The sequence below is a fragment of the Vipera ursinii genome (genome assembly GCF_947247035.1).
Source record: "Vipera ursinii genome assembly, chromosome: 13".
NCBI classification, from domain to species: domain Eukaryota; kingdom Metazoa; phylum Chordata; class Lepidosauria; order Squamata; family Viperidae; genus Vipera; species Vipera ursinii.
In genome coordinates, this window is record NC_139526.1 from 18,502,168 (window position 1) to 18,527,902 (window position 25,735).

General features: G+C 46.9%; 3 protein-coding genes across 3 annotated transcripts; 1 reads left to right on the forward strand and 2 right to left on the reverse strand.

The window, feature by feature from the left end:
• Positions 1-89: 89 nt before the first annotated feature.
• FLCN (folliculin) lies at positions 90-7,373 on the reverse strand. The gene is made up of 12 exons (XM_083372680.1): positions 7,243-7,373; positions 6,384-6,655; positions 5,774-5,920; positions 5,220-5,441; positions 4,316-4,476; positions 3,322-3,413; positions 3,009-3,202; positions 2,519-2,632; positions 2,005-2,128; positions 1,328-1,459; positions 974-1,079; positions 90-816 (listed from the first exon to the last, which is right to left on the reverse strand). The coding sequence occupies exons 2-12, from the start codon at positions 6,630-6,632 to the stop codon at positions 615-617; spliced, it is 1,743 nt and encodes a 580-aa protein (XP_083228806.1). The 5' UTR covers positions 6,633-6,655; positions 7,243-7,373; the 3' UTR covers positions 90-614.
• A 1,287-nt stretch (positions 7,374-8,660) lies between these two features.
• Positions 8,661-16,504, reverse strand: COPS3 (COP9 signalosome subunit 3). The gene is made up of 12 exons (XM_083372481.1): positions 16,317-16,504; positions 14,523-14,652; positions 13,868-13,980; positions 13,122-13,171; positions 12,724-12,816; positions 11,933-12,112; positions 11,279-11,419; positions 10,712-10,885; positions 10,418-10,504; positions 10,186-10,299; positions 9,544-9,624; positions 8,661-9,308 (listed from the first exon to the last, which is right to left on the reverse strand). The coding sequence occupies exons 1-12, from the start codon at positions 16,369-16,371 to the stop codon at positions 9,255-9,257; spliced, it is 1,272 nt and encodes a 423-aa protein (XP_083228607.1). The 5' UTR covers positions 16,372-16,504; the 3' UTR covers positions 8,661-9,254.
• A 1,539-nt stretch (positions 16,505-18,043) lies between these two features.
• On the forward strand, positions 18,044-23,327 carry NT5M (5',3'-nucleotidase, mitochondrial). The gene is made up of 5 exons (XM_083372519.1): positions 18,044-18,817; positions 19,431-19,531; positions 20,078-20,138; positions 20,595-20,709; positions 20,835-23,327. Exons 1-5 carry the CDS (start codon positions 18,530-18,532, stop codon positions 20,975-20,977), a joined length of 708 nt encoding a protein of 235 aa, XP_083228645.1. The 5' UTR covers positions 18,044-18,529; the 3' UTR covers positions 20,978-23,327.
• The last annotated feature ends 2,408 nt before the right edge of the window (positions 23,328-25,735 follow it).

Here is a 25,735-nt window from a genome sequence, read left to right on the forward strand (position 1 = left end):
AATACTTTTTTAAAAAAACTTTGCAAAACTTCTGTGCTTCCTAGTACATGTTAAATATTAAACATCATTTGATTAAAAAAAGATTTTTCTCTGGGGGAAAAACCTTTTATTATGTGCATTTTTATACACATATTAAATAAAAATTCAACACAAAGCACCATGAATTACACAATGAAGGAAAAGTCATAAAATATTTAAGAAATCTTTCTGAAAAGGAGTAACTATAAATATTTCAACATATTCACAAAAATAAACTTAACAAATTAGAATCTCTTATTAATCTTTCTCCCTTTTAAAAATTCCCATATAAAATATGTTCAGAATTACTTCTCTTGCCAGAAAAGATAATAAGTAGCTGTGCAGTTAAAAATACAAAGAACTGAATTAACCTCATGGTAACACAAAGAAAACACTGTAAATGTTGCATTGTTGAAGTCCAAAAGTCTTAAAGTTGCTAAGGTTGGACACCCCCGATGTAGGTAGTTTTGAGGCCAAGAGCCCTTCCTTCATCCTTGGCTTTTCAGTCGGTCTACAGTGTTGCCCCAGAATATCTGAGCTCCTTCATCCCACACAAAATGAGTGGATCGACAAGAGTTCCCCAAGAGTTCCTCAGGCTAGGTCCGAGCCTCCAGAGAAGTTGGACTGCGAACGGTGGACATCAAATGTGATTTGTAGGTCTTGCTCAAGCCTGTCATCCAGAACTTCAGAAGCTTCACATTATCCTCTTCAGAAGCCCCCAGAATGCTCAGCAACTTCTGGGTATCTTCTTTGGGCCTGCTGTCCACCTTGGTGAACTTGAAGAGGACCTTCACTTTACTGCAGAAAGAAGAAAAAAATCGTTAGTTGCAGACCAGGACCAGTTCTTTTAAAAATGAAATTTCTGAAGATCACACGGCACACCTCCCTTCCTTCAAGGAAGCATGCAAGAATACTCTAGAAGGCAACCACTTCTCAAGCGAAAAGTCCACCTTACTTCATCCACTCCTCCTTCAGGCAAACGAGGCACTGGTCCACCACATCGACCGAAAGGTTCTGATTCATCAGAGCAGCTTCAATCTTGTTCAGGATAGTCGGCCCAACTGCAAATGGGAAGAAGGACTTGAATATCATCCACTTTTTCCATCCTTATTTCTTAATCGCCACTGCCCTGTTCGGACACCCCTCCATCTTTTTTTCCCTCTCTCCTGCATTGTTATCTGCACAACATATGCAGTGACAAAGTATGTTCCTTTTCAAAAATTCATAACCTAACTGCTTTTGGTTGTGAAGTCGCACAGTGTTGCGACTCTCTACCCAAAATGGCTTGAACTAAACACGCTTGGCTCACCTCTGTCTGCTGCCAGAGGGCTGCCGCTGGTAACCGCAAACTCGTATTTACTGAGGGGCTGGTCGTCGTCGAAGAGGACAGGGTAAAGGCTCGACCGTGTGGCGGGGCGAACTTCCACCAGGACAGCAAACTCTGGAGCAAAAAACAGAATTTCTTCATAGCGCCATCCCCGGGTTTGTAGGAGCAGTAGAGAGAGCCATCCCAAGTGACTAAGACGCTACTGTCCCTGCATCCAGAGCATCAACCTAGAGATAGTCTTCAACTTACGCACCCGTTTGAAGTTATATAACAGCACTGAAAAAAACTTGCAACCAATCCTCGCTCTTAACCATCGCAGCAACCCCCAGCCATGTGATCAAAACTCAGCTGCTCCGCAACTGGTGGGGGCTGTAGGTTTGATTGCCATCTGCAACATTCCCAAGTGGCTTCTGACAAGCAAAGTCAGTGGGGGAAGCCGTATTCACTTAATGACGCTAACAACTGCAGTGATTTACCTGCCAACCACAGCAGTAAAATCCAGTGGGACTCACTTAGCAACTGCCTTGCTTAGTGACAGAAATTCTGGTCCCAACTGTGTTCGCAAGTCCTAACCCTGACCATCAGGATTTCCAAGACAAGCAAAGGGTTACCAATCTTGTCTACCAGCCCAGGGAGGACAGAGAAAGAATCACTCTTACCAGAGGACAAAATGTGAGGCGGGATTTGTACTTGAGGACCCAGGCCCAAAAAGTTACACCGGTAAGCCTCCTCATACTGGTCGCTGTACGGGATGATCCGGACGCAGCCAATCGGAAGCATGGTCTAGCAAAGGGAAGGGAGGCGGGTGAGAGTCCAGTTTGAACAGATTTTATGGAAAAGATGAAGCTGAAGATTTGCATTCATTCATTCATTTAATTTGTATGGCACCCATCTTAGCTTGGTGACTCTCGCTTCCAAACAAGAACAAGAAAAACATGTTAAAATAATAAATATTAATATAGGTAGTCTTCAGACTTACAACCGTTCATTAAGTGACCATTCAAAGTTACAACGGCACTGACAAAAGCAAATTCTGACTGTTTTCAACGCTTACGACCGTTGTAGCATCCCCTTGGTTATGTGATCAAAATTCGGACACTTAGCAACCGGTTCATAGTTACGACGGTCTTTCTGACAAGCAGTCAGTGGAGAAAGAAGCGCCATGTTTCCTACCCGCAGGACATCAAAGGCAGACTGGATGAGGTCTCGATCCTGTGCTTTCCAGATCACCTGGTTGCCCATAAGGACGTGCCAGGCCAGCATGCGGAAGGCCAATGACCCCAAGACCTGGGAAAGACAACAAATAGTTTTAAAAAGCTTATTTTTTGCTTTTAATTTTACTTTACACCAGTGTTTCTCAAGCTTGGCGACTTTTAAGAGGTCTGGACTTCAACTCCCAGAATTCCCCAGCCAGGATAGCTGGCTAGGGAATACTGGGAGTTGAAGTCCAGACCTCTTAAAGTTGCCAAGCTTGAGCAACATTGCTTTACACCATGCTTCCCAAGTTCTGGAAGTATCTGCTTTTTAATTTAATGTTTATTTATGTTTATTCATTTATCTTATTTTCTCTATGTTGCCGTGTACTTCGGCAGCCTCCTAAAACTGTCAGGATGCGGAAAGGCCATCCTCTCCTTTACCAGTGATCCAACTGGCCATTCCTTGCCTGTCTCAAATGCCGGAGGGAACGGAATACAGACTGACTCCCGCCCGGTCCATTCCAGCTGCTGCAGTCTGCCAGAAGACCGAAATCGGCCTGGTTCTTCATTCGCCCAGATCTTTCGTGGACGTCCTTTTGGCCAGGCGATTTTCCATCGTCTTCCTCCGAGTTATCCCAGGCTTCTGATTCTTCCTCCAAATCTCGAGAGAAAAAAGATTTTGAAGGGAGGGTATGCGAGCTTCCTCCTGCACAGGGGAAGCAGGAAGGCGGCTTTTCGCGAGAGGGATTGTCCCCCCCCCAAAAAGGCTTTTGTCCTTACCAGCGAGTTTTTCCATCTGCACCAAGGTGTCCTCTGTCGGAGCCCCCTCCAGAAGCTTCTCCGTCAGTCTGCTGCCACAGGCCTTCAGAAGCCTAAGGATATCAGAAAGGGGTGTTAGCCCACTTGATCCCAGAGCAACCCCCCCCCCCCGCAAGACAACACAGCCCAGGCTTTAATCTCTCCAAATACACATTATTACATTTAGGGATAAGCAAACCACCATCATCTAACAATTTGGGAAATCATCAATTATTTCAAAATGCGAAAGTTTGCAAATGATCTTTGATGTCAATTATCTTCTGGCCAAAAGGAAAAACACAAGTCTTCCAATTACAGCCCCTCATTTAGCAACTGTTCAAAGTTATAACAGCACTAAAAAAATGACTTATCACCAGCCCTTGCACTTACAACCGTTGTAGCACCCCCATGGACCTGTGATCAAAATTCAGGTACTTGTCAACCAGTGTGATTGACAACAATTGAGCCTGTCCCAGGGGTTGTGTGGTCCCTATTTGTGACCTTCCCAACTGGCTTTTGACAAGCAAAGTCAATGAGGAAATCCGGATTCATTTAACAACCTTATGATTTACTTAACAACTGCAGACAACTGGGGCAAAAAGATTGTAAAAATAGGTGCCACTCACTTAATAGCCTCGTTTAGCAACAGAAAGTCTGGTCCAAATTGATGTCATAAGTTGAGAATAGTAATGACTTTGGCATTCAAAAAAGTTGAATTGGAATTAGCAATATTTTGCTGTGGATAATGATAGCGAGAAATGTAAAATCAGCAGGCTCTGATGGATTAAACCTTGTACACTGATCACTTCTTGGCAGGTAGTTTAGTTAAAGTTCAGCTAAAAATTTTTAGTAACTAATCGTATCAGGTTCGAGCGTCAAAATCTCATGCCCTTTCAGGGGATCCTCCCCGGGATCTAAGCAGTGCCTGGTCTCTGCACCCAGATTTCCAAGTCAGAGGCCTCCCAAGTGTATTCACCAAGCAAATGAAGTGTGGAGACAAGCCCACAGGTTCTCGTCATTGGTGAGCGAAGTGAGCGAGCGAGCCGCGTTTCCATTCCGCTGATGCAGAAAGGGAGTGAAGGCCGTGTTCATGCGTTGGGCCCGCTGCGGACATCCATACTGCTCAGCTTCAAAGACCTAGGTAACCAAGAAGCAACAATGGGGGAAAAAAGGTGTTTAAAAACCCAGCTAGGCCAAAATTTGTCATTAGCCAAAACAAGCAGCAAGCCCTTAAAAAGATCTTCGGATTCTAGAAAGAGTGCAGAGAAGAGCAACAAAGATGATTAAGGGTCTGGGACAAGGAATGGCTGTGGGAACTTGGTATGTCTCGTCTAATGAACGTAAGGACTAGGGGTGACAGGATAGTAGTGTTCCAACATTTGAGGGGTTGCCACGAAGAGGAGGGGGGTTAACCTCTTCTGCAAAGCACCGGAAGGCAAGACAAGAAACAACAGATGGAAACTCATCAAGGAGAGAAGCAACCTGGGATTAAGGAGAAACTTCCTAGCAGTGAGGACAATTAACCAGTGGAACTGCTTGCCTCCAGAAGTTGTGGGTGCTTCATCATTGGGGATTTTTAAGGAAAGGCTGGACAGCCACTTGCCTGGAATAGTATAGGGCAGGGGTGTCAAACTGCCAGCCTGCGGGCCGGAGCATCACAGAGAAACCGCGCCCATCCCATTGCCGGCAATGGGAAAAAGTTCCGATACGTCGCGCGACGTCACATGACGTTGCAAGTTTGACATGTCTGGTATAGAGTCTCCTGTTTGAGCAGGGGGTTGGACTAGAGGACCTCCAAGGTCTTTTTCTGCCCTATGATCCTCTGTGATTCTCAAGCGTATTTAATTTAAACTGGTCCCTCCCGCCCAGCCCGCCCAGACCTTCAGAGCTTTGCCCTGCAGCTCGTCCACGATGCCCCGGATTTTCCCCAGGAGGAAAGGCCAAGAGTTTATAAGGTAGATACGGTCCATCATGATGGTGATGATGCTGTACCAGCGCTGGAAGCCCCGAGCCAGGCTGTCCTTGATGAAGAAGGTGTGGCTGAAGACGAATCCATGCTGCTCATCGCCAAAGAAGATGGGACCTTCCCGTCCAGGGCAGACCTGTGCAGAGGAAAAGAGCCAGACCCCCTCAAAGCCATCAGTGGGCACCAGAAGTTCTTATGCACTGCCTGTTTGCAACCTCCAAAACTGTGCAAAAATAAAAAACACCCCTTGGGGCATTTCTTTTTGAAACAGAAACCTTCAAGTCTCCTTCCAACCTTAGGCAAGGATGTTCTTCTGCCATTATTCTTAAGTTTTATTTATGGATTCAGTTTCTAGAGTTGCCCGTCTCAGTCCAGCACCCGGGGCAGCTTAACAATTCCAAAATGATCCAAAGCTGGATAAAAATAAAGCAAAAGAAATCAAACAGCAACCCGACCCAGCAGACTTACTTCACAGCTGAGGCTGCGCACGCAAGCCTGGCGCACGATGCTGAAGAGCTGGGGGTGATTGGGGTGCTGGTGGCTGATGTACTTGATCGAGGTTTCCTTGTCGTGGCTGATGTAGCCTGGGTGGCCGACAGGAAGGGAACGACAACCCTAAGAGGTAGGGGAAAAGAATAAGAAATAGACCAGGGGTCTTCAAACGTGGCCCTTTTACGACTTGTGGACTTCAACTCCCAGAATTCCTCAGCCAGCTTTGCTGGCTGAGGAATTCTGGGAGTTGAAGTTCACAAGTCGTAAAAGGGCCACGTTTGAAGACCCCTGAAATGGACGCTTGGCGACACGGTGAATTCCAGACACTGAAATCAAAATGTCAAAAACTGTGGCCCCAAGACTGCATGGCTGGCTGGGGAATTCTAGGAGTTGAAAGTCCAACCATCTTCCAGTGGGCCAGGTTGAGAATCCTGGAACAAAGCAACTGGAAGGACGCCATGAAGGGAGAAACAAGCATGATCAAAAAACCCAGTTTGGGTCAATGAATAGCACAGGGACTCCTGCAGTGGGGAGGGGGGACTTGGGGGGGTACTCTGGCCTAATGCCAAGGGGGAAACCCACTTGCCTCACACATGTCCGACTTCTTGGGCCCCGGGCTGCTGGAATCCACGCTGGCACCTTCGGCCGGGCTGTGGGAGCGAATCCTGCTGCTCATCTGAATGCCGCCTTCCTCATCCTCCGCCTGTTCGCTCTGCCCGGGGCTGTCTCCCCCCGGCGGGCCCTGCGGCAAAGGGGCGTGCAAGACCTCCGTGCAGAAGAGGGTGCGAGGGCCGTGCAGCTCGCAGAAGTGGCACAGCACCACGATGGCATTCATGGCTGCGGCCGCTCCTGGCCCAGCTGCAAAAAGCCGAAGGATCATGTCTTGATTTTGTGCAGTTCGAGATGGACATGCAGGATGCCCCCGTCCCGTCTCTTATTTTCCCAGCAAGAACAACAACCCTGCGAGGTGGGTGGAGCCGAGGGTGGGGACTGGTGCAAGCTGGTTTCTTGCCAAAGGTTCAAACTGGCTCTTATTTATACACATAGATGATAGGTGGCTGGATGGCTGGTTATTTTTATATACCAGGAGCCAATGTAACAGGATCCTAAAATTAGGCTGAAACAATGGACCCCAAGCACTAACAGCCCTGCAAGGTAGGACAGCTGACTGCCTGAAACTGGTCATAGGGCTGAGAGTTTGGGGTTCAGGGAGGGAGGGCTGGTCTGGAGTGGCCCCGAGTTCTTCCTCCTCCCTCTGCCATTTTCCGCACTGGAAATGCAGACACGGGGTACCCTTCCTCCGAAAAATGTCCTTCGATCCAGCCAGATACACTCAAATCCCCCCACCACCTGTTCGACAATCTGATCTTTCGCCATTAAGAGAGATCTGGGGTTAATGGAGCCCCTCTTCCTCTTCTCATACCAGGTTGCGCACACGATCCTACCTTTTCCCCTCCTGGGGAGCCAGACCAAGCGGCAAGTCCTGTTTGAGGTCGCCTCGCTTTTACAGTACTAGAGAACTAGAGGGTTTCGTGATGATGGGAGTGCGCATGCGCGTCTTTCCGGGTTTTTTTTTTTCTGGCGCCGCCCAAAGCGCCTGATCCGGACTGAGCGGGAGAAACCATTAAACGCCTCCTTGGAAGGGGAACCCAACCGAGCTTTCGCCTCCTTCGAAAGGCCGCGTGGAATCCAAGACTAGGCAAGGAATTAGAGCACGTCTGAACAGTACACAAGTCGCTCCTGAAACCTCTTGGAGTAGCAATCAGGCTTTCTTTGCCAACGTCTTCAGAGAATCCCCCTTGGGCTGCAATTGGTTCAACCCACCACTATTGAGGCTTCCCGAGAAGGGCTAACCTAACTGAGAGAAATGGGGGGGGGAGGAATTTCACCAGTAATTTATCCGCAGTTTCAGAAGGATGTGCACGTATCTTGGGTCCCAAAATACCAAAACCAAATAGATTGCTAATTCAAAAGGGGGAGGTAACCAGAATCTCCTGCCCGCATATTTAATTTTATAGGCTCCTCCTCTGGGGAACATGGTACGGCCCGGCAAGTCCTATGACAGTCATATGATAAAAACAATGCAGAAGTCGTCCAGTGGGGTTAAGAGGGGAGGGGCCTTTATTTAGATTTGTATCTCGCTTTTCCTGCGGGAGGGAATTCGGGCCAAAGCGGCGTCTTTTACAGAAAAATGTGCATTCTTACATCGCACCATCAACCAGGGTTGCAAAGTCCTGCATGCAAAGGCGAGCACAACTGGGGTCTCTGCCCCACAGAGCATGCAATCCCCGCAAAGGGAGGGGTGGGCTGCGGGACACATCTGGACAGGCAGCCATTTCTTGCCCTCCGTTTCCACGTGCGAAGAGGATGATGAGGTTTGGTTCTCCGAAGAGACAGCGGCTCCAGTGCAGGGATTCTTAATCTCAGCAACTTCCATTAAGGTGGGTGGACTCCAACTCCCAGAATTCCCCAGCCAGCTGTGGAGGAGCGTGGGAATCCTTCCCGCATTGCTTAATTTCTCCAGCAAGTTTGTCAAGTGATGTATGCAGGAAGCACAGAACGGGGAAAAGGTGTCAACACGTCTTCCCAGACTCCGTATGTCCTCTGGGATAAAAGTCTCCAACCTTGGCAATTTGACAACTTATGGATTTCAACTCCCAGAATTCCCCAGTCCACATGCTGGCTGAGGAGTTCTGGGAGATGAAGTCCACAAGTCGTAAAGTTGTCAAGGTTGGAGATCCCTGCTCTAAGGGATCCCTGGGGACAAGATTCAGGATTATTATTAGGTGCCCCTTTGCCAGAATTTCCCCACCACACACGCTGAAGATAATTGGAGGCAGAAGAGACACAGAAGCGATGCTAAGAAACGCCAACTGCTCAAGCTTAGCCAGGAGGTATTAAAAAAGTTTGAGGTACCATGAAATTGCCAAGAAAATTCTCCCTATCTCCCTGCCTTTTAGATCCAAATTAATATGGGGAGAAAAGAGAATAACAAATACTTTCCCTTAACTTAAGCTTACAAAAACATTCTTATTTTGCTGTGAGAAAACCGCTTTCCATATGAACAATGACTTTCATCCGATCAAAAATCTAACTTGCCTGATAGAACTTTACTCTGCATGGAACAAAAAAAAGGAAGCCATCGCCAAAAGCAGTAACATTCATAAAACAAAAAGTGAATTATTTAATGCATTAACAATGTTAAATCTCAAGATAAATTCACAACAGAATGAGACCTTTTTCCCCTCTCTTTGTAGAGCATTTCCCCCCCCCCCCCAAATCATACAGTACTGAGAAGACATCATTTTAAGTTCAGATGTGACAGACAATTTCTGCTCTCCTTTGGGGCATTTTTTCTTAACACTCAAATCCTAAAGCTGTCTCTCTTTAGCGTTTTTTGTTTTGTATGTATGTATATGTGTGTTTTACAAGAGAGTAGCAAGCAAAAATGTGATTTTCAGGAATAACTGGATGGTTTGCTTCCTGATTCGTCTTCTTGGGAGCCCATACTCTGCAAAGGAAAAACAGAAATTGTTTTGAATCTGGAAGAGCAGAAAACAGGAACTCTGGGATCTGTGCAGACACTGAGAAGAGGGGAATCCAGCAGAAGGGACAAGATTTTCTAATGAAACCGATTCCTTTATGCTTAGTTACAGAGATTCAGTGATTTTTTAAAAAAAAATTAATATAGTGGGGCTTTTCTTCCACTATAGGCAAAGTGATTTAACAATGGCTTCGATGCTTACCTTCTGCACAAACTGGGGGTTCACGGTGATCTCCTGATCCATCGCTTTCAGTCTCTCATCAAGCTCTATACATTTCAACATCTAAAAGAAAAAAGAATGGATTTCTTTGGAAGCTCTATTGCAGCCTACAATAGACGAATGACGGCAAAAGTTGATGGAGTTAGCTGAGATGGCTAAACTGACTGCTTTGATTAAAGAAAAGAACACAGTTTTGCTTCTACTTAGCAACCGTTTTTGGACTTTGTGCTTGAAGTGGGGGGAAAAATGGAACTTTGATATTGGATTTTGCTGATTAGTCAGATCTGTTGTTATAGAAATGGCTGGTATATATTATCAATAGTAAATACTGAAGATTTTATGTTATGGCCTTATTCTACTGCACCAAAAGGAGTTGGAAGTCAATGCTTTTCTTTTCCCTTTTCCCCTACACTTTTCTATTTTTCCTCCTTTATTATCCCATAATTATTATTTTCCTTTGTATTTTATATTTCAATAAGCTAATAAAAATATTTGAATCATGGAAGCTGTGTTACAGTAGCATTTTCAAATACTCTACGCAGATAGTCCCTCGACTCACAACCATTTGTTTAATGGCAGTTCTATGTTACGATGGAATCAGCAAACAGCCCTCCCCCCCCTTACCTCCTGGTCAATGTTGTGGAGCATTGCCGGGTTGTTATATTTCTCGGGATTATCGTGAAAACAAACCATGCCGTCTTTCTGGTTAATACTTGCGAAAATTTCGCCGTCTTCTATCTGAATATAAAAGGACACGACTGAAGCAGGATTTTGCTTGCAACCAAACCCTTCCTCGCTTGGTTACTTTTATGCTATTCAGCTATATGTCATTTCCATCTGAGGCAAAACGCCTTACCATATGAAGCACGTATTTTTCTGCCTCCTGAGGCCCTGATAATTGCACTCGGCTCGCCATGTCTTGTAGCGAGAGTGTTAAAAAGGTCTGAAAAGAAGCAACACAGCGAAATGGAGAAACTGAACAAGTATCTTATGTTACCCCCTTCTCTAAAATCTGTGAAGTGGAATTTGCAAGGGGGGGAGGGGGGAGGCTTAACTTTTGCAAGGCTATAATAGATGGGAAATGAAACATTCACTCAGGCCATTTTGCTCTGTAGGAGCCCCTCTAAGCCTTGGGAGGGGAGCGCCTCACCTTCGTTAGCCTCTGGATGTTCTTTTTGTAGAGAGATGATAAGCACTGTTTCACCAGGCCCATGTTGTTATCCCGGGTAAAGGTCTCACTATGCTTGTTCACCAGACTTCGCAGCTCGGAAGGCTTATTGGTTGCGTACACTTGCGCTAATTCGTGATACGCGTTGCTAAGCGGCTGCAGCGAGAAAACGGGACAGGTTGTAAAAACAGAAGGGTGGGTAATTCAACCTCCAGGGATCCAAAAAAGCCTGGTCCACCTCATCCCTTTGCTGGCTGTTGTTTCCTGCTTCAGCAGAGGGTTGAACTAGAAGACCTCAAGTCCCTTCCAATTCTGTTATTCTGTTATATCTTAAGCTTCCTCACTTCCCCAAAATGTTTGCAAAGTATTTTTTTCCCCCCTTTTCAGGTTGCTGCCCTGAACCCATCAAAATATCCCTATTTCCCCTTCAGTCTAGTTTGGCTCATTTTACTAAATCGGGGGGGGGGGGGGAATCTCCTTTCCCCATCCTGTCCCATCCCATCCCAAGCTTCCCAATTCTTGGTTCAGAAAGGATCTCTGGGGCCTCACCTTAACAAATCTACCTATTATTTGGGAGGTGTATTTCGGCAGCTGCTGCACCTTGCCAAGGAGTATCAAGGAGACTAGAATGTACTTTTTGTACGATTCCAACATAATATGGCTGACCGCCATGGCGGGGGTCGTTATAGCCTGAAAGATAAAAATGGAAGGTTAGAGGCAGCCAGCACAAAAGCGGAAGATGGCAGCAATTTAGTCAAGAGCCCAATGGCATCTTAAAAAGATTAACATTTGCCTTTGCCGCAATCTTGTAACAAAGAACAGTGCAAAAAAAAAGAATCAGTTTGGTGCAGTGGTTCAGATACTGGCCTAGGAACCAGGAAATGGTGAGTTCTAGTCCTGCCTTAAGGCATGAAAGCCTTGGGCCAGTCCTTCTCTCTCAGCCCAACCCACCTCACAGGGCTGTTGTTCTGAGGAAAACAGGACAAGGAGTATTAGGCATGTTCACTATCTTGAGTTGACCAGCTGTTTTTTAAAAACTGGAATAAAAATCTAACGATTTTGTCTCCACTGCGAAGAATCACAACTTCCAGTAATATACTCTAACCAAGCAGATACCTTGGGGACTTTGGTATGCTGGCTTTTACCAGGCTATCATGCCCTCAAGAAATTTTTTCGACAGAAAAAGGGAAGAAAAAAAATTACCTGCTCGTAAAAATAGAGTGCTCGTTCAAAATTCTTGAGCCCAGTGTATATCATCCCACCATAGTAGTAGTAACACAGGAAGTGCTTGGCATCGTAGGCCCCGTTTTCTTTACAAATATCCATCATGTCCACATCTAGATACGGGAGGGCAGGTTTAAAGCATTTGGCTAATAAACAGAGCTAAAATGAAACAGACCAGAGTTAACAAAAACCAGCCGCTAATCTTGAGTTGCTTCAGAGCAAGAATGTGAATAGTAAATCAAGGCAAAAACATCAGGCCAGTGAAATTATAAGGGTAGGTGTGTCTCTGGGTTGGTGCGTTGATTAGAACCACAGAGAGAGAGAGAGACAGGCCGCCATGTTGGACTTTAAAAGGAGGGTAAAACGTAGAACTTTCTAGGAAGTAATGCACTCAAAACTCCATTCCCTTTTTACAGGAGCCAGAGGGCGGATGGCTGGCATCTCAACTGTTTTTCATCCCCTGTGCATGCCCCCTGCTGTCGGCTACTTCATGCCATCATCGCGCAAATGATACACACAAAGCAGTTCAAACCTTTGTGTGATGACGTGTGTGAAAACCAAGCCAACGGAAGCTAGGTAGGGAAATTCGAAGTCAGCCTGATCACATCAGAGAAATTTAGCTTGGGAATAGCTGAATTTAAACAAGATTGCAGGCAACACCAGGGCAGGGATTAACCATTCCTCCTAGTCCAATTCTGTACCGTGTTATTAGGATGGCCTACTCTGCTAGGAGGGGGGCTTCAATTCCCACCTCAGTCTTGGATCCTCACCTGGCAGAGATCAGCGTGTATTGAGGTCAGTTGGTTGGTATTCATCTGCATTTTGTCTATAGCTTGCCTGAGAATGCTGATTCCACGCAGGGGCTGTTGGAAACCAAGCAAATTAGGTCAGTTTCTACACACACCCAAAAAGGGCTTTCTACATATTTGGAGCAGCTTAACTTGTCCCGATAACAGAAAGCTGTAAACCCCCTCCCAAAGATGTAAAAATATCTCACCAACAAGTGAGGACAAACATTTATTTACTGTTATTTCTATGTTTTGTTTACATGCCGCTGTTCTTACCCCAGTGAGTACTGTTTAGCATTAATGCACAATGTTAAATATCTAGCTATCTTCAAGATCAGCAGTCTGAGAACCAAAGGACTTGCACTGCTTAACTTCCTTACCTGCTTCCGTTCCACGAGAGCATTTGTTAACTGATGGCACAGGCCAGCGACTAAGGAGAAAGAAAGAAGAAGGAAATGAGATTGTGCTAACTCAGGATTTAAGAACATGGAAAATTACATATCACTGTCTCTAATTTGTCCACAAATGGTTCTTTTTAAGTTAGACATTAGTATTAAGGTCAATGGTGCTCCTGGGATGAAGTTAAGGTTTAAAGCTGTTAAGGTTTTGTTATATTACATTTGGAGCTTGCCTATCAATGAAATTAGACAAGAAGTAGAGCTGTAGATATATGTTTGGAATGTAGCAAAAAAAAAGGAATTGCACATTCCTTGAAAAACATTTATCAAAAACCCGTCTCTCAGCCTTTAAACTGCCCTTTTTATTGATGGAAAGGTCACACAGTCTGATCCAGTGTGCCTAGCTTCAATTTCTTTTTCTAAAATAGTCTTGTAGTAATTTGCATTAAAGTTTTTGTATTATAGGAAAATGCATTCTTTTTATTGGCATGGTTATTTTTTTCTACCATTTTTACTAGCTTGTTCCTAATTACGTTAGTTTGTATTATTTAGCATTTATGCACACTCGCAGACACTAAAGATAAAGCTACTGTAAATATAACCTTATAACCTGAATTAAATGGCGTCGACAGGCGCTGCACTTTTTAACCCAATGTTCATTTGTAACTCTTTAGAAAACCAATGAATATTTTGGCGCAGGAGGCCGCAGGATGGCAGAAGCCACTTACAAGTGTCCGTGGCGTATCGAATGTGCTCTCCGTTGCAAGTGCTGATGAAAAGCTGGACCTGCGAGAATAATGTTTCGAAGTCAGGGACGCTGGGCATAGAAAACTTCACAAACCTACAAAGGAAGACAAAGCACAGAATGCAAACCATCTCTTTATTGGACCCCCGTAAGAGCTCCTTAAACCCCACCGAAGGACATGTTAACTGCTTTAGACGGCTAGTTTGGGGGCTGTTTTCATGCTGAAATCCTGCCACTGTTAGATTTCTACAACTAGTTAATAGGAACGAAAGAAATATACGCAGCCCTTGAGTTACGGCCTCAGAACAGCTGCTTCGTGGCCCATAAAGCACATAAAACACTTCCAACCCTTGCAATAGGTCACACTTCCCCCCATGGACACAGGACCGCATTTCTGATGTGTGGCAACCACCAGTTTTAAATTGTGACTGCAATGCTTTTTGCCAGTTTCGGGTGTTGTTGTTTTTTTGCTAGTTTTCAGCAAACCACCCCACCCCACTCTCCCACAATCACTTGCTTAAATGATTGTGGTGATTTGCTTAACAAATGTGAAAATGTCAAATTCAGATCCAATCACATCAAGTTTGTCTCTCTGTCCAAGTCTAAGGAAAAGCTTCCCGTGGAGGAGGGTCACTTACAAAACCGCCAACACGCCCAGTGAGTGTTCCTGGACATCGAGCGCCCCAAGCACGGTATCCAAATGGGAGAGGTTTTTTGCCAGCAGTTCTCCACTTTTGTTGATCAGCTCGCAAAGCTGAGTCATTTGTCCTAAGAGAGACAAAAGGTTGGAAAGTGGAAAAAAAGGAAGAGGATCTATTGCTCCATGCACAAATACGGTCATCTATGCCATAAAAGCAGAGCTGTAAAAAATATAATAAGCCAATACTGTAATTAAAAAAAACACAAGAGGGAGAGCGTGTCCCAGTTTAAGGTGCTCAAGAGGAATGTGTCACAAAATCAGCTCTTTAGTACAAAACAAGGAGCAGAATTGTAGAAAAGGTGCTCTGTTAATGTTTTAATTCTATTAATATTTAGTTCTGTTTCAGAAGGCTCAGCTGACCAATTTACCAACCTTATGGACCAAAGAGGAAAGCCTTAATTAATGAAATTGCTTTCTAACCTCCCTTATCAGCAGTTAATTTTCACATCACAATAATGCTGGGATAGGAAAGATTGGACACTTCTGTCCCCAACCAAGCAATACCATGGACAGCACCCCAGCTGAAATCCTACCATTTCAATCCCTGAATGAAAATAGTTCAGCCAAGGATAGAATCTTGCATATGAATCTCTTAAAATTTAAATGCTCCAAAACAACACACCCACACTTAGGTAAATATACACTTTTCATAAATCTCTGCATACATGTAATAGTCATAAAATGGAAGATAACTGTTTTAAAAATAATTAAAATGGACCTTGGTGTTCCTACAGGTAAGAGGGAATTAGAAAGCACCAAAGTCAGGTATCTTTTGAATTGTAGAACTATCCAGTCACCATCCAGTCTGAAACAGTGAAATGGAAAAGATTCTTCTGCCCACAAGATTTTTCTGAGATTTTCCAGAGCAAACCTAGGACCTCAAACCAACTTCCCGGCTGAGAAATGTTGCTTTTATCAACAGAGACATTTATGCAAGGGTTCCAAAGCCAGCAGCTTCTAGAACTGCCCCTCAACAGGGATCTGCTGAAACACCTATTAAAGATGGAAAGCCAGCAGTCATAAAGCTCTCTCACTGTTCCAAAGAACATGGATTTATTTTTTCTTTGTTGACCCAAACTGTGGCTGCAGGCCCTGCAAAGAATGCTGGGAAATGTTCTCCCATGCCAGCCATTGCTTGGCTCTTTTAAAATAAAGAATCCAACAAAAAGTCAAGCTGGACAGATAGGCAGAATCCAGAAGGGCAAAGCCTGGTTGATCCTTTTTTTTTTGGGGGGGGGGGAGAAGGGTAAAGATGCCTGTCCTGGGGGCGGCAAGGGGGGCTGCCCCACAGAAGGCAATCTCGCTGCAGGACCATTCAATGACCTTCCAAGTTGGGGGATCAAGTGGAATTGGGCTTTGGACAGGAGACCACCAGGCGATCCCAGAGTGGCCACCTGGGAAACGGGAAATCCAGCTGTGAACAGGCAGAGCCAGCCCGCCCCCCCACATCGCGGTTCTCCATCCCGGGCCCCCCCCAGATTCCCAACCAGCCCGGGAGCGCCACGTTGGGGAAGGGCTGCTCTGCTCCCTCCCCCGCCCACGAGGCTTCTGCGAGCCAAGAGGTGGGACCCTGAAGCTCCGCCCCGCCCGCAGACAGACAAACGCGGCAGCCAACGGGGAGCTTCGGGAGGCGGGCCCCATCCCGGCTCCCCTTTCTCGGAGGCCGCCCGGGGCCGGAGCGGAGCGGAGGGCGGCAGCGGCCTCCATGTGCGCGCCCGGCCCTGCGTCTCACCTTGGGCCGACAGCTGCCGGACGCTGTTGACGAACTGCTCCAGGGCGGACGCCATGGCGGTGCGGGGAAGGGGGGGAAGGACGACGCCCGGCCGGGTCAGCCGCGGAGGAGCCGCCTCTGCCTCCTGCTCTTCCAGACGCAGCGGGAGCGACGTCGCCGCCGCGCAGGGCCAATCAGGGGCCGCGCTCTGGGAGCGTCACTTCCGGCGCGCGGCGCGGGAGCCCGGCTGGGGGCGTTGCCATGGGGATCGCCTCCCACCCGGAAGTGGGCGAGCCAAGAGGACCACTTCCTGCTCAAAGCGATTTTTGCGCACGCGCAGTGGCTCAACAACAGTTCCCCCCCCCTCGCCCTGCCTTTTTGCTGCCAAAGAGGGCCGGGCGCCATGACTGCATTATATCTATGAAATTATATGTATTTATTAAACGTGTATATATTTCATATTATTAAATATGATATGCATATCATATTAAACGAATGTGTGTATTGCACTGTGTATGTTATATATTATATATAAAAAGCCCTGCAAATGCAATGCAAAACCAAGATAATCCAAAATGCATATTAGATTTTTAATGATGCTACGTTAAGATGGGCTTTTGGCTCTCACTAATTCAGGGGCAAAAAAAGTAGAATTTTGTTGTCTAGGCATTTGTGAGATTGGACAACCATTTGTCTGGAATAATGGGTTTCCTGCCTGAGCAGGAGGTTGGACTAGAAGATCTCCAAGGTCCCTTCCAGCTCTGGTATTCTGCTAATTCAGATAAAAGAAAGATAGGAGGGAAGGGAGGGAAGGAAGGAAGAAAAAAGGAGGGAATAAAGAAGGAAAATAGGAGGGTGGACTAGAAGACCTCCAGCTCTTGTATTCTGTTACTCTGGCTTTGCCTTATTGCCTGTCCTTTAGATGCAGCAGGATTTAATAAGGCCTCCAGTTCATCAGTTTATCTTCTCCGCCCAAGCCTGTGCCATTTAAAAATAGAGGAGGGAGCCTCAACCCTCTGATTCCTCCTTCATCCCTCCTGGTGTCCCTCCTGGGAGCTGCCAGGGATCTGAAACCTCAGCCAGAAGAATGGAATGGATCCATCCTCCAGGAGAACCATCAACAGAAGTCAGAAAAGACCTACAGGGTCCCGCCATATGTCCTAATTTGTGCCTGGAGGCTCAGATTATTGGACTTCCATTGGCCTGGCAACCTCCTTGACCAGAGAGCACCGTTTGAATTCAACTCATGTCAGAAATGCTTCTGGGGTCTTCAGGGAAGTAGCTTTTCAGGGTTAGAATTCAGAGGTTTGCTGGTTGCAAGACGGTGAGATGTTTTGCTCAAAGAAGTCTGGTGGATACCATCGGTCCAATTGGTTCCATGAATAGTCCTCCTTTAGCGGCTGCAATGGGGGTCACCAACTGGTCATTAACGAAAGCTTATGGTCTCCCTTAGGAAGGGAGTTGTAGTGCAGGAAAGCCAATGCCTTGTAATAGAATCTGGGCAAATCTGTGGAAGGGAGCTGCAAAATTCTGCTTTTTCATAAAAGGCGCTTATTTCTAGGAATGCTGCAGCCTTTCCATAAGTTGGCATAGTGGGAAGAGGGAGACCCCTTTGGGCTTTATTTCCTGGAAAATCCACGCAGGATCCTGCCCCCTTCCACCCCACCCGTGCCCCGCTTCGCCTTCCTTCCCCGCCGCTTCTTCCCCAAGGCCCGCAGCGGGTCCGCATCGTTAGCTCCGCGCCCGGGGAAGGCGAGGCCGGGGCAGGGCGCGTGGGGCTCCCGGCTTGGCACGGAAAGCGGAGCCTGCGGCTACGGCCAGGAGAAGCGGAGCCCCGCCGGGCCGGTTGCGGGAGAGAAGGCACCGGCCAGCGCTTGGCTGAAGCCGAGCAGCTGGGACTCTTGGGCACCGGCAAGCGATCTCGGCAGGCAGCTCTCTCGCTTGTTTGCTTTTCTCTCCTGCCCTTGCTTTGCCTCGCCTCGGCCCCTCACTCTTTCTCTCCCTTCCTTCCTTCCTTCCTCCCTCCCTCCCTTCTTCTTTCTAACCCTTCTCTTCCCTTCCTCCCTTCCTTCTTTCCCCCTCCACCCTCCAGCCCATCCACGCGCGCCGAATTCCGCAGTGACCGCCCGGCGCCTTCCTCCCGCGACCTTCGTCTCCAGGCGGCCGGAGGGGCCGGCCCTGCCCTGAAGGGGGTCTCGACCCCGCTCTCCGCCCGGAGACGTCCCTGCCCGGTCATGATGCCCCGCGGGAGCAGCGGCCTCCTCCGGCGCGGGCAGCGGGTCCTGGGCGCCTGGGCGGCTCGGGTGGGCGCGGGCAGCGTCGGGGCGCATTCCGGGCGCGCGGCTGCCCCTGCCCGGCCGCTGCGGGTGCTGGTGGACATGGACGGGGTGCTGGCCGACTTCGAGGGGGGCTTCCTGAAGAAGTACCGCGCCCGCTATCCGGACCTGCCCTACATCGCCCTGGAGGAGCGCCGCGGCTTCTGGGTCTCGGAGCAGTACGAGAAGCTCCAGCCGGGGCTGAGCGTGAGTCCCGTCCCCCCGGGGCTGGCAAGCAGCGAGAACCCCTGGGGGAGACGTCCGAAGGGCGGCCGGGGAAGCAGAGCAAACAAGGGTGGGTTGACCGGCCGTTGCTCTTTTGCTCCCCGCTCCAAGGATTTCAGCACCTTCCTGGGTCCTCAAAGCCTCCCTGGCCTTCTCCGTTGGCTGCTGGGGGGAGATGGGGGACTGGCGGCTGGGCCCCCAGTCAGAGGCTCACCGGTCCATTTCGGGCTCAGGAGACCCGCAACATCTGCAGGGACTGTCCCTTGCACTATTTAGGTTTCCTGGAGAGTGTAGAGGCACTCCTTATTCTAACCTTGATTCAGTCCTCCGACTGACAAGTCTCTACAAGTAGTCCTCACTCTATAGCCGTTCCTTTAGCAACCATCCAAAGCTACATTGCCCCTGAAAACTGTGACTGGCAGTCCTCCTACTTAGGAGGGTTGCGGCATCCCCATGGCCATGTGATCCACAAATTTAGGTATTTGGAAACCGGCATGTTTTAGGATGGTTGCGCTGTCCGAGGTGTTCAAATATTTGTGACTCTCCCTGGTGTGTGCATCTGTGTGTTTTGGCTCTCCCCCCCCCCACTTTGCAGGAAAAGGCTATCAGTATTTGGGAATCCAAGAACTTTTTCATGGAGCTCGATCCCCTTCCAGGGGCTGTGGAGGCTCTGAAGGAGATGGCGGAATTAGAAGCGTAAGTATCAGGCCATAAAATGGGAACAGCAGCAAGTTCTCCAGATGTTTTACAATGTGCCTCTCTAGATTAATCATAGAACGTAGAATCCTAGGGCTGGAAAGGCCCCAGAGGTCTTCTAGTCCAACCCACATTCAGGGCAGGAGAGACCATTCCAGTCAAATGGTGGTCCAGTTTATTTTTGAAAACCTCCATTTTTCAAAATATAATAATGATAATTTCCCTGTTTTCAAAACTGATTATCGTTGGTTTCGCTGGTGAGTGGGGTGGGAGAGCAGACCCTGTAGACAGAAAGTGGTACAGTGGGGGGGAGAAATCCCCCGCCCCTTGCAGAGAAGTTCCAGAAGTTGAGTGGGAAATGGTCCAAGCATTCCAGTTTGTAGAAGACCTAGGAAGCTGAAGATTCTTTGTCAACCAAATCAAGGAATCACAAACCAATTGCTCCTCCACCCCCAGGCACAGAAAGGTCTGTTGGAGACTCAGAATACAGTTGTAGAAAAATAACAGAGAAATATGAATTGTTCTCCCTCTCTCTTTTTATGGTAGGACTGAAGTCTTCATATGCACAAGTCCCATCAAGAAGTATCGCTATTGCCCATATGAAAAGGTAAAGCCTACTTAACAAATCTTAGGCTACTCACTGGTTAAATCAGAAGAACCAGGATTCTGATTGGGGTTCTTTTTTTCATATTCAAGCTAAATGCTGCAGGATTTATAGAAATTGGTCTGATTTAACTTCACCTTCCTTCCAGCTCCCTTTCTTCTCAGAGCTGGCTTGTTGATGGGAACCCCTTGCCCACACGATTTATTTATTTTTATTTATTTGTGTATTGCTAAGCACATTGATTTGTGCTTTAAATTGTAAGCCGCCCTGAGTCTTCGGAGAAGGGCGGGATATAAATAGGAATAAAAAATTTTTTAAAAAATTGAAATGCTATCCATCTCACCCTAAAAACAACTCTAGGAGCTTTCACTTTACCCCTCTCCCAGCCCTACAGAAAAAGGTCCCTTCTTGTCATCCACCCAAATGTTTTTCACCTTCATGTCCTCTGCTGCCTTCCAGCTCGCTTGGGTAGAGAAACATTTTGGACACGAATTTTTGGAGCACGTGATTCTCACCCGGGATAAGACGATCGTCTTGGGACATGTGCTGATTGATGACAGGCCTGATATCGTAGGTAAGGTGGGGAGGGGTGGTGCTGGGGATGAGAACCCTTGGAGGGCCCAAAAGGTGGACCAGTTTGCACCATTTCAGAGTCACACAACCCACATCTTCACTGGCTGTCTTCCCTTTCCCCTTCAGGAGCAGAGCGCACTCCTGTCTGGGAGCAGGTGCTTTTCACTGCCTGCCACAACAAACACCTGCAGCTCCCGGCTTCTTGCCCCCGGTTGCACTCCTGGGCCGATGACTGGAGGGCCATCTTGGAAAGCAAACGGAGCTGCTGAAGCCATGAAGGTTCTCAGCAAGGCCAGCCTAGAGCAGGCCAGCAACTCTCTTCTTGAGTTGCTGGCCAGAAGAAGACCTGTTGCTTTCCTTGTGTCTGGGCTGGCGTGTCAGAAGGAAGAGCTGTGGTCCCGGTTTTGGCAGCTAAAGGAAGTCCTTGAGTTTCTACAGGAGTGGTGTTGGCCAAGTCTTCCAACTATGTTGAGGGCCTTTCGTTGAGTAGATCAATTCAGGATGGTTTCCCATTCCTGCTTAACTTTCTGTGAGGTCTTCTTCATTCAAGATAATGGTCATCCTCATCTTTGGCCTCCAATGGATAGACATTGAGCTTCTGGAACTCAAATGACCCTTGTCGCAATGGACGTGCAAGAAATGTTCCTGAGCGCAAAGCTAATGGAGATGTTGGTGGCCTCCTGACCTCACGTGCCCAGCCATGATCTCACAGGCACCTGTGAGTTTGCGGCAGTAATTCAGCTGAAGGATCGCCTGATTTCAGAGCTTTCTTAAACCCCTGGGATCATTGGGGTCCAAAAATCAAAATGGATCTGCAACAGGGCAGTCAAATCCATGCATAATGTTGCACATAATACAGACAAGCCTTCAATTCCCTGTTGTAGCTTCCCTCGTGACTTTCTTTTATCATCCATCTCCCCAGGAAAGCCACAATTGTTCTGTGGTGCAAAAAGGCTCTGGGTGTGTCCAAGTGGACCCTAAGGTCTCACAAACAGTAATAGAAGAGGTACACAACTAAAGCCCATGTTTCTTATTCTGGAGGTCTTTAGACCTTTTTTCCTGGACACCATGTTGATCTGGTCATTCCAGGGAGTGTCTGAATGTTTTCTGAGAGTAAACAGGGTGTTGTTCCTAAGCATTTATTTGTGGACAGTGTGGGAAGCAACCTCAGAACTGGCCAGAGTCTGGACTGGGAGAAAAGAAATATTTCTGAAGTTCTACAGAACATTGCATCTCTGTGGGATCCTTGGTGCTCTTTGAATGGTGGTGGTTTTCTTGCAGACGTTTCATCATCCATGTTAGAAGGGAGTGGGGGAAAATTGTAGCACTGATGATGTTTCCTAGTTGGGTCATGAAACGTCTGCAAGAAAAACACCAAGCTCAGAGAGTACCAAGGGCCCCACAGTTTAACCCTGAGCTACAAATATTCTCTTCCATCAGTAACTTCACATCTCTGAAATGAGACACTTCGCACAACCCTAATTTCTACCTGGATGGATTCTACTTGCCATCCTTCAGGTAGAGATTCAACTTGTGGCAATATAGATCTGTTCATATCTTCACATAGAACCTCATCTTCTCCAGAAGATTCTAATCCTGGCCTGCTGGTTTCTCCTTCTCTGCACTAAGTTACATCAGCTCAAATCTCAAAGGGACCCAATCCCAAAACTCCATCCACCTTTTAGTCTACAGTAAGTAGGTTGTCGCTTGATCTGGGAGCAAGCTTGTCCCAACATTTGCCGTTATCCAGATAGATCTCGTCAGTGCTGGAGAAGCCCTTCACGATCCTTTAGAAAACTTCAAGTAGAGCCGTTTTTTCACAGACTCAAACTGATCATCGTGAACTTGGTTTGGGACTTTCTGAAATGTCCAAATGACTCTGTATGAACCCTCACGTGACAAACCAGGATGTGGTATTAACGCATGGATATTTCAGGGACGAGCAGGAAGTATGCCTCCTCTCCAGCACACCCCGATGTACACGCAATATTCCGTCTATTTATTTAATCTGAACGTCTCCAGCTCTGCATCTCTGCGGGTTTTTATTGTGCAAATACCACCAACAATTTGTGCTTGAGAAACGATCCTGTTGTGTTATGTCATGTGCCATGTTTGTGGATTGTGTTGCAATGTAGCCGAATCCGTGTCTGATTCAGTTCTTCACATCTCTAAGTCAAAGGCCTCTCCTGGTGGTTTGACAATCTTCTCTACAATTGCACTGGAGTGGCGTGCTGTTTCCTTTTATTTCCAGGTTATATTTTGACCCCCTACCTAACCCAGGCTCAGAGATTTCCAGGAGTTCCTCCATCGGATCAGACTTAAATTTTCAAGCTCAGACAAAGCTGAATACACCGCTGTCAATGTGGAGCATGTGCAAAGTATTAAATCCCCAAATCTGCCACCAGAGAGCAATCTAGGGCAAGATTTGATTCTCTTTTATTTATCTTTTTTTGGGGGGGGGGTGTGGAGGTAGACCAAATCCCAGCAAAGTCCAATTCCGAGCTGGAAGAAACGTGAAACCACTTTTTGAAAAATTCAGTTTTTCACCTGAAGCTTTTGTGCAAACATTTGTGGTGGGGGCTCAGCCCACTCCTCCAGAGTGACATGCTGTCCAAAGGTTGAACAAATCCCCTTGATGGTGGAGTGGAGCTAACAGGCAAACAGCCCAGTTCTCTAGTCTTCTTCTCAGCTGACACCAGATGTCAGGAATTAAAGTCAAATACATGGGTTTTAAAACTGAACAAGGTGAGGAAGGTGATGTTGGGAGTGGGAAAGAAAGGGGGGGGAGGAAGGAAGGGAAAGAAAGAAAAAGAAGGAAGGGTATTTTTCAAGTCACACATTTTAGTCAAAAGAATATTTGTCAGTCGCAGCTCATGAAAAAGCATTTGCCTCTGAATAAAGCATTGTTGGAAAAATGCTTGAAAAAGCGGGTTGGACTAGAAGACCTCCAAGGTTCCTTCCAACTCTCTAATTCTATGTCCTAATTTGGGGCTTCTGTAGATTCACACAGCTACAGTTCCTACTGAGAAAGAGAAATGCGTAAACAAGATGAAAGGAAAAGTTTTCTATTCCAGAGAAGCGAATTGCTTTTCAGTTTGCCCTTTGCCTGGCCCATCCATCATCTCTGCCAGATGTGCAGACTGCTTTCGCCCCCAAACTGGCAGCTGAATGGCGCATAGAAAGATCCATTCTGGAGACCTGACTCCATTCAGCCATCTTTCAAATCTAGTAGATTTTCTGAAAGGGATCCACCTTCAGGATCCAAACAGAAGCCAAAGCCCCTTCTCTCAAGCTTGTTCAGCAAAACGTTTTGGCCCAAGCCAGAGCATTGGGTTGGCGCTGATACACACATCGCTCTGAGATGCCAAAGTGTGTCAGGTCACAGAGTGTGCCCCTGTGCCCAGCTTTCCTTGCACAACCTTGGATGGGGGGGGGAGAGTTTCGCCCACACCGTGACGCTGGCAGACATTTCTGAAGAAGACGAAAAAAGTCTTTGGAAGTCTTGTGGGAAAGGAAACACACAAGGTGCGTAGCATTTGGGGCAACACAGCTTCCTTTCCCCACATCAGACGGTGACACACCCCTGAGCATAACAGCCTTTCCCCCCCCCTAAAAAGGACACACAGCCCCTTTTGTTGTTCTTGTTTTTAACTCTTGCTCTTTGACGTCACGGGGAGTTTGGTCAGCCAACCTCAAGGCTGGAATTTCTTAGCATTCAGCCAATGGGCAAAACTGGAGGAGAAGGCTGGGGAATAACAACACTTCAAGAAAAACCCACTTAAAATTCACCTATTTTGTTTTCTTCCTTTTTTTTCTTTCTTTTTTTAAACACAACCTGCTTTACCTTCCCAGCTTTGGACAAAGATATAATTCTTTCCGCAGGCATTTTTCTACTGTCCTTTTGAACGATTCGTCGCTAATTTTAAGCACCTGCATAGTACGAGGATGTGGTTCCTCTAGGTTGTGATAATACCCTTCAGGGCTCCCCGTCCAGATATCTATTGGTTTTATGGTTGTATGGCTTTTATTGGTTTGAAGCAGTTTGGCAATCTGCGGGAGAATTGGGGCTATTGGAACAAAGAATGGCTAATCTTCTTTAACATCATTGATACAGCCAAGGGCTGCAGCCTTCCCTCAAGCAGGGGGAATAAAGCTTGTAAAGAAGATTTTAGGAAAGAAATAGGGAAAAAACCTCTGGTTTTTAAAAAGTTTGAATGGCGGGATTTCCCCAGCTTTCCTTCTCTCTCCCCCTTCCCTCCTCCTTCTTGTCTTAAAAGGTTAGAGAGGATACATATATTTGGACAAATTCAGGTCGTTCTTGACTTATGACCCATCACTTAGTGGCAGTTGGAAAACGGGACTTAGCAGCCAGTTTCAAAGTTCTGACATCTCTCCCCCCCCCCCCACGGTCACCTGACCCCCATCTGGGCACATGGCAACTGACCTGTATTTAGAATCACATGGCTATGATTTACCACATTTTTGACAGAAACTGATATTTATTTCTAATTTCCTGCAAAAAATGGGTTCACTTAATGACTGCGGCAAAAAGGGTCATCAAATCGGGTCTGGTCACAAAGTGAGTCACTTGATGACTGTCTCAACTTACGACTGCAATGCCAGGCCATAACCCCAGGACTACCTGGAGCATACAGTAGCTGATGCCGCCTCTGGGCCACGTACAGTTTAAAATAACTGAACTCTGAAGGAATAACAGCCAGAAATAGCTCAGAGAACACTGGATGTACACCATAAATCATTTTCAAAATTAAGGGCCAGATTGCTCTATAAAAGAAGAATTGGTAAACACCACCAAACTGGCTTTTCTGCAGACCTAAAATACTGTCATATTTTTCTCTGTTTTGATCTGTGTTGATGAACAGAGGCGAGCAACTGCAAAAACCTCTGACCTACTTTATGCTTGTGTGGGCTGGAAGCAGCTGACTGGGAAGGAAAACATGGGTATTTATTGCCCCATTTTTAAATTGCCCCCATTGACCAAAGCAGCCTTCCATGCTGGATGGATT

What these genes read in the sequence shown, in the direction of transcription:
- NT5M (XM_083372519.1), top strand. Translation starts at nt 18,530, where the DNA reads ATGATGCCCCGCGGGAGCAGCGGCCTCCTCCGGCGCGGGCAGCGGGTC. An exon ending in AGCTCCAGCCGGGGCTGAGC is followed by an intron (nt 18,818 to 19,430) that starts GTGAGTCCCGTC and finishes CCCACTTTGCAG; the next exon opens with GAAAAGGCTATCAGTATTTG. An exon ending in TGACAGGCCTGATATCGTAG is followed by an intron (nt 20,710 to 20,834) that starts GTAAGGTGGGGA and finishes TTTCCCCTTCAG; the next exon opens with GAGCAGAGCGCACTCCTGTC.
- COPS3 (XM_083372481.1), bottom strand. Translation starts at nt 16,371, where the DNA reads ATGGCGTCCGCCCTGGAGCAGTTCGTCAACAGCGTCCGGCAGCTGTCG. An exon ending in CTGGGCGTGTTGGCGGTTTT is followed by an intron (nt 13,981 to 14,522) that starts GTAAGTGACCCT and finishes CTTCCTTTGTAG; the next exon opens with GTTTGTGAAGTTTTCTATGC. An exon ending in TAATAGGTAGATTTGTTAAG is followed by an intron (nt 10,886 to 11,278) that starts GTGAGGCCCCAG and finishes TTCTCGCTGCAG; the next exon opens with CCGCTTAGCAACGCGTATCA.
- FLCN (XM_083372680.1), bottom strand. Translation starts at nt 6,632, where the DNA reads ATGAATGCCATCGTGGTGCTGTGCCACTTCTGCGAGCTGCACGGCCCT. An exon ending in CTGCCTTTGATGTCCTGCGG is followed by an intron (nt 2,129 to 2,518) that starts GTAGGAAACATG and finishes TCCCTTTGCTAG; the next exon opens with ACCATGCTTCCGATTGGCTG. An exon ending in CTGAAGGAGGAGTGGATGAA is followed by an intron (nt 817 to 973) that starts GTAAGGTGGACT and finishes TTCTTTCTGCAG; the next exon opens with TAAAGTGAAGGTCCTCTTCA.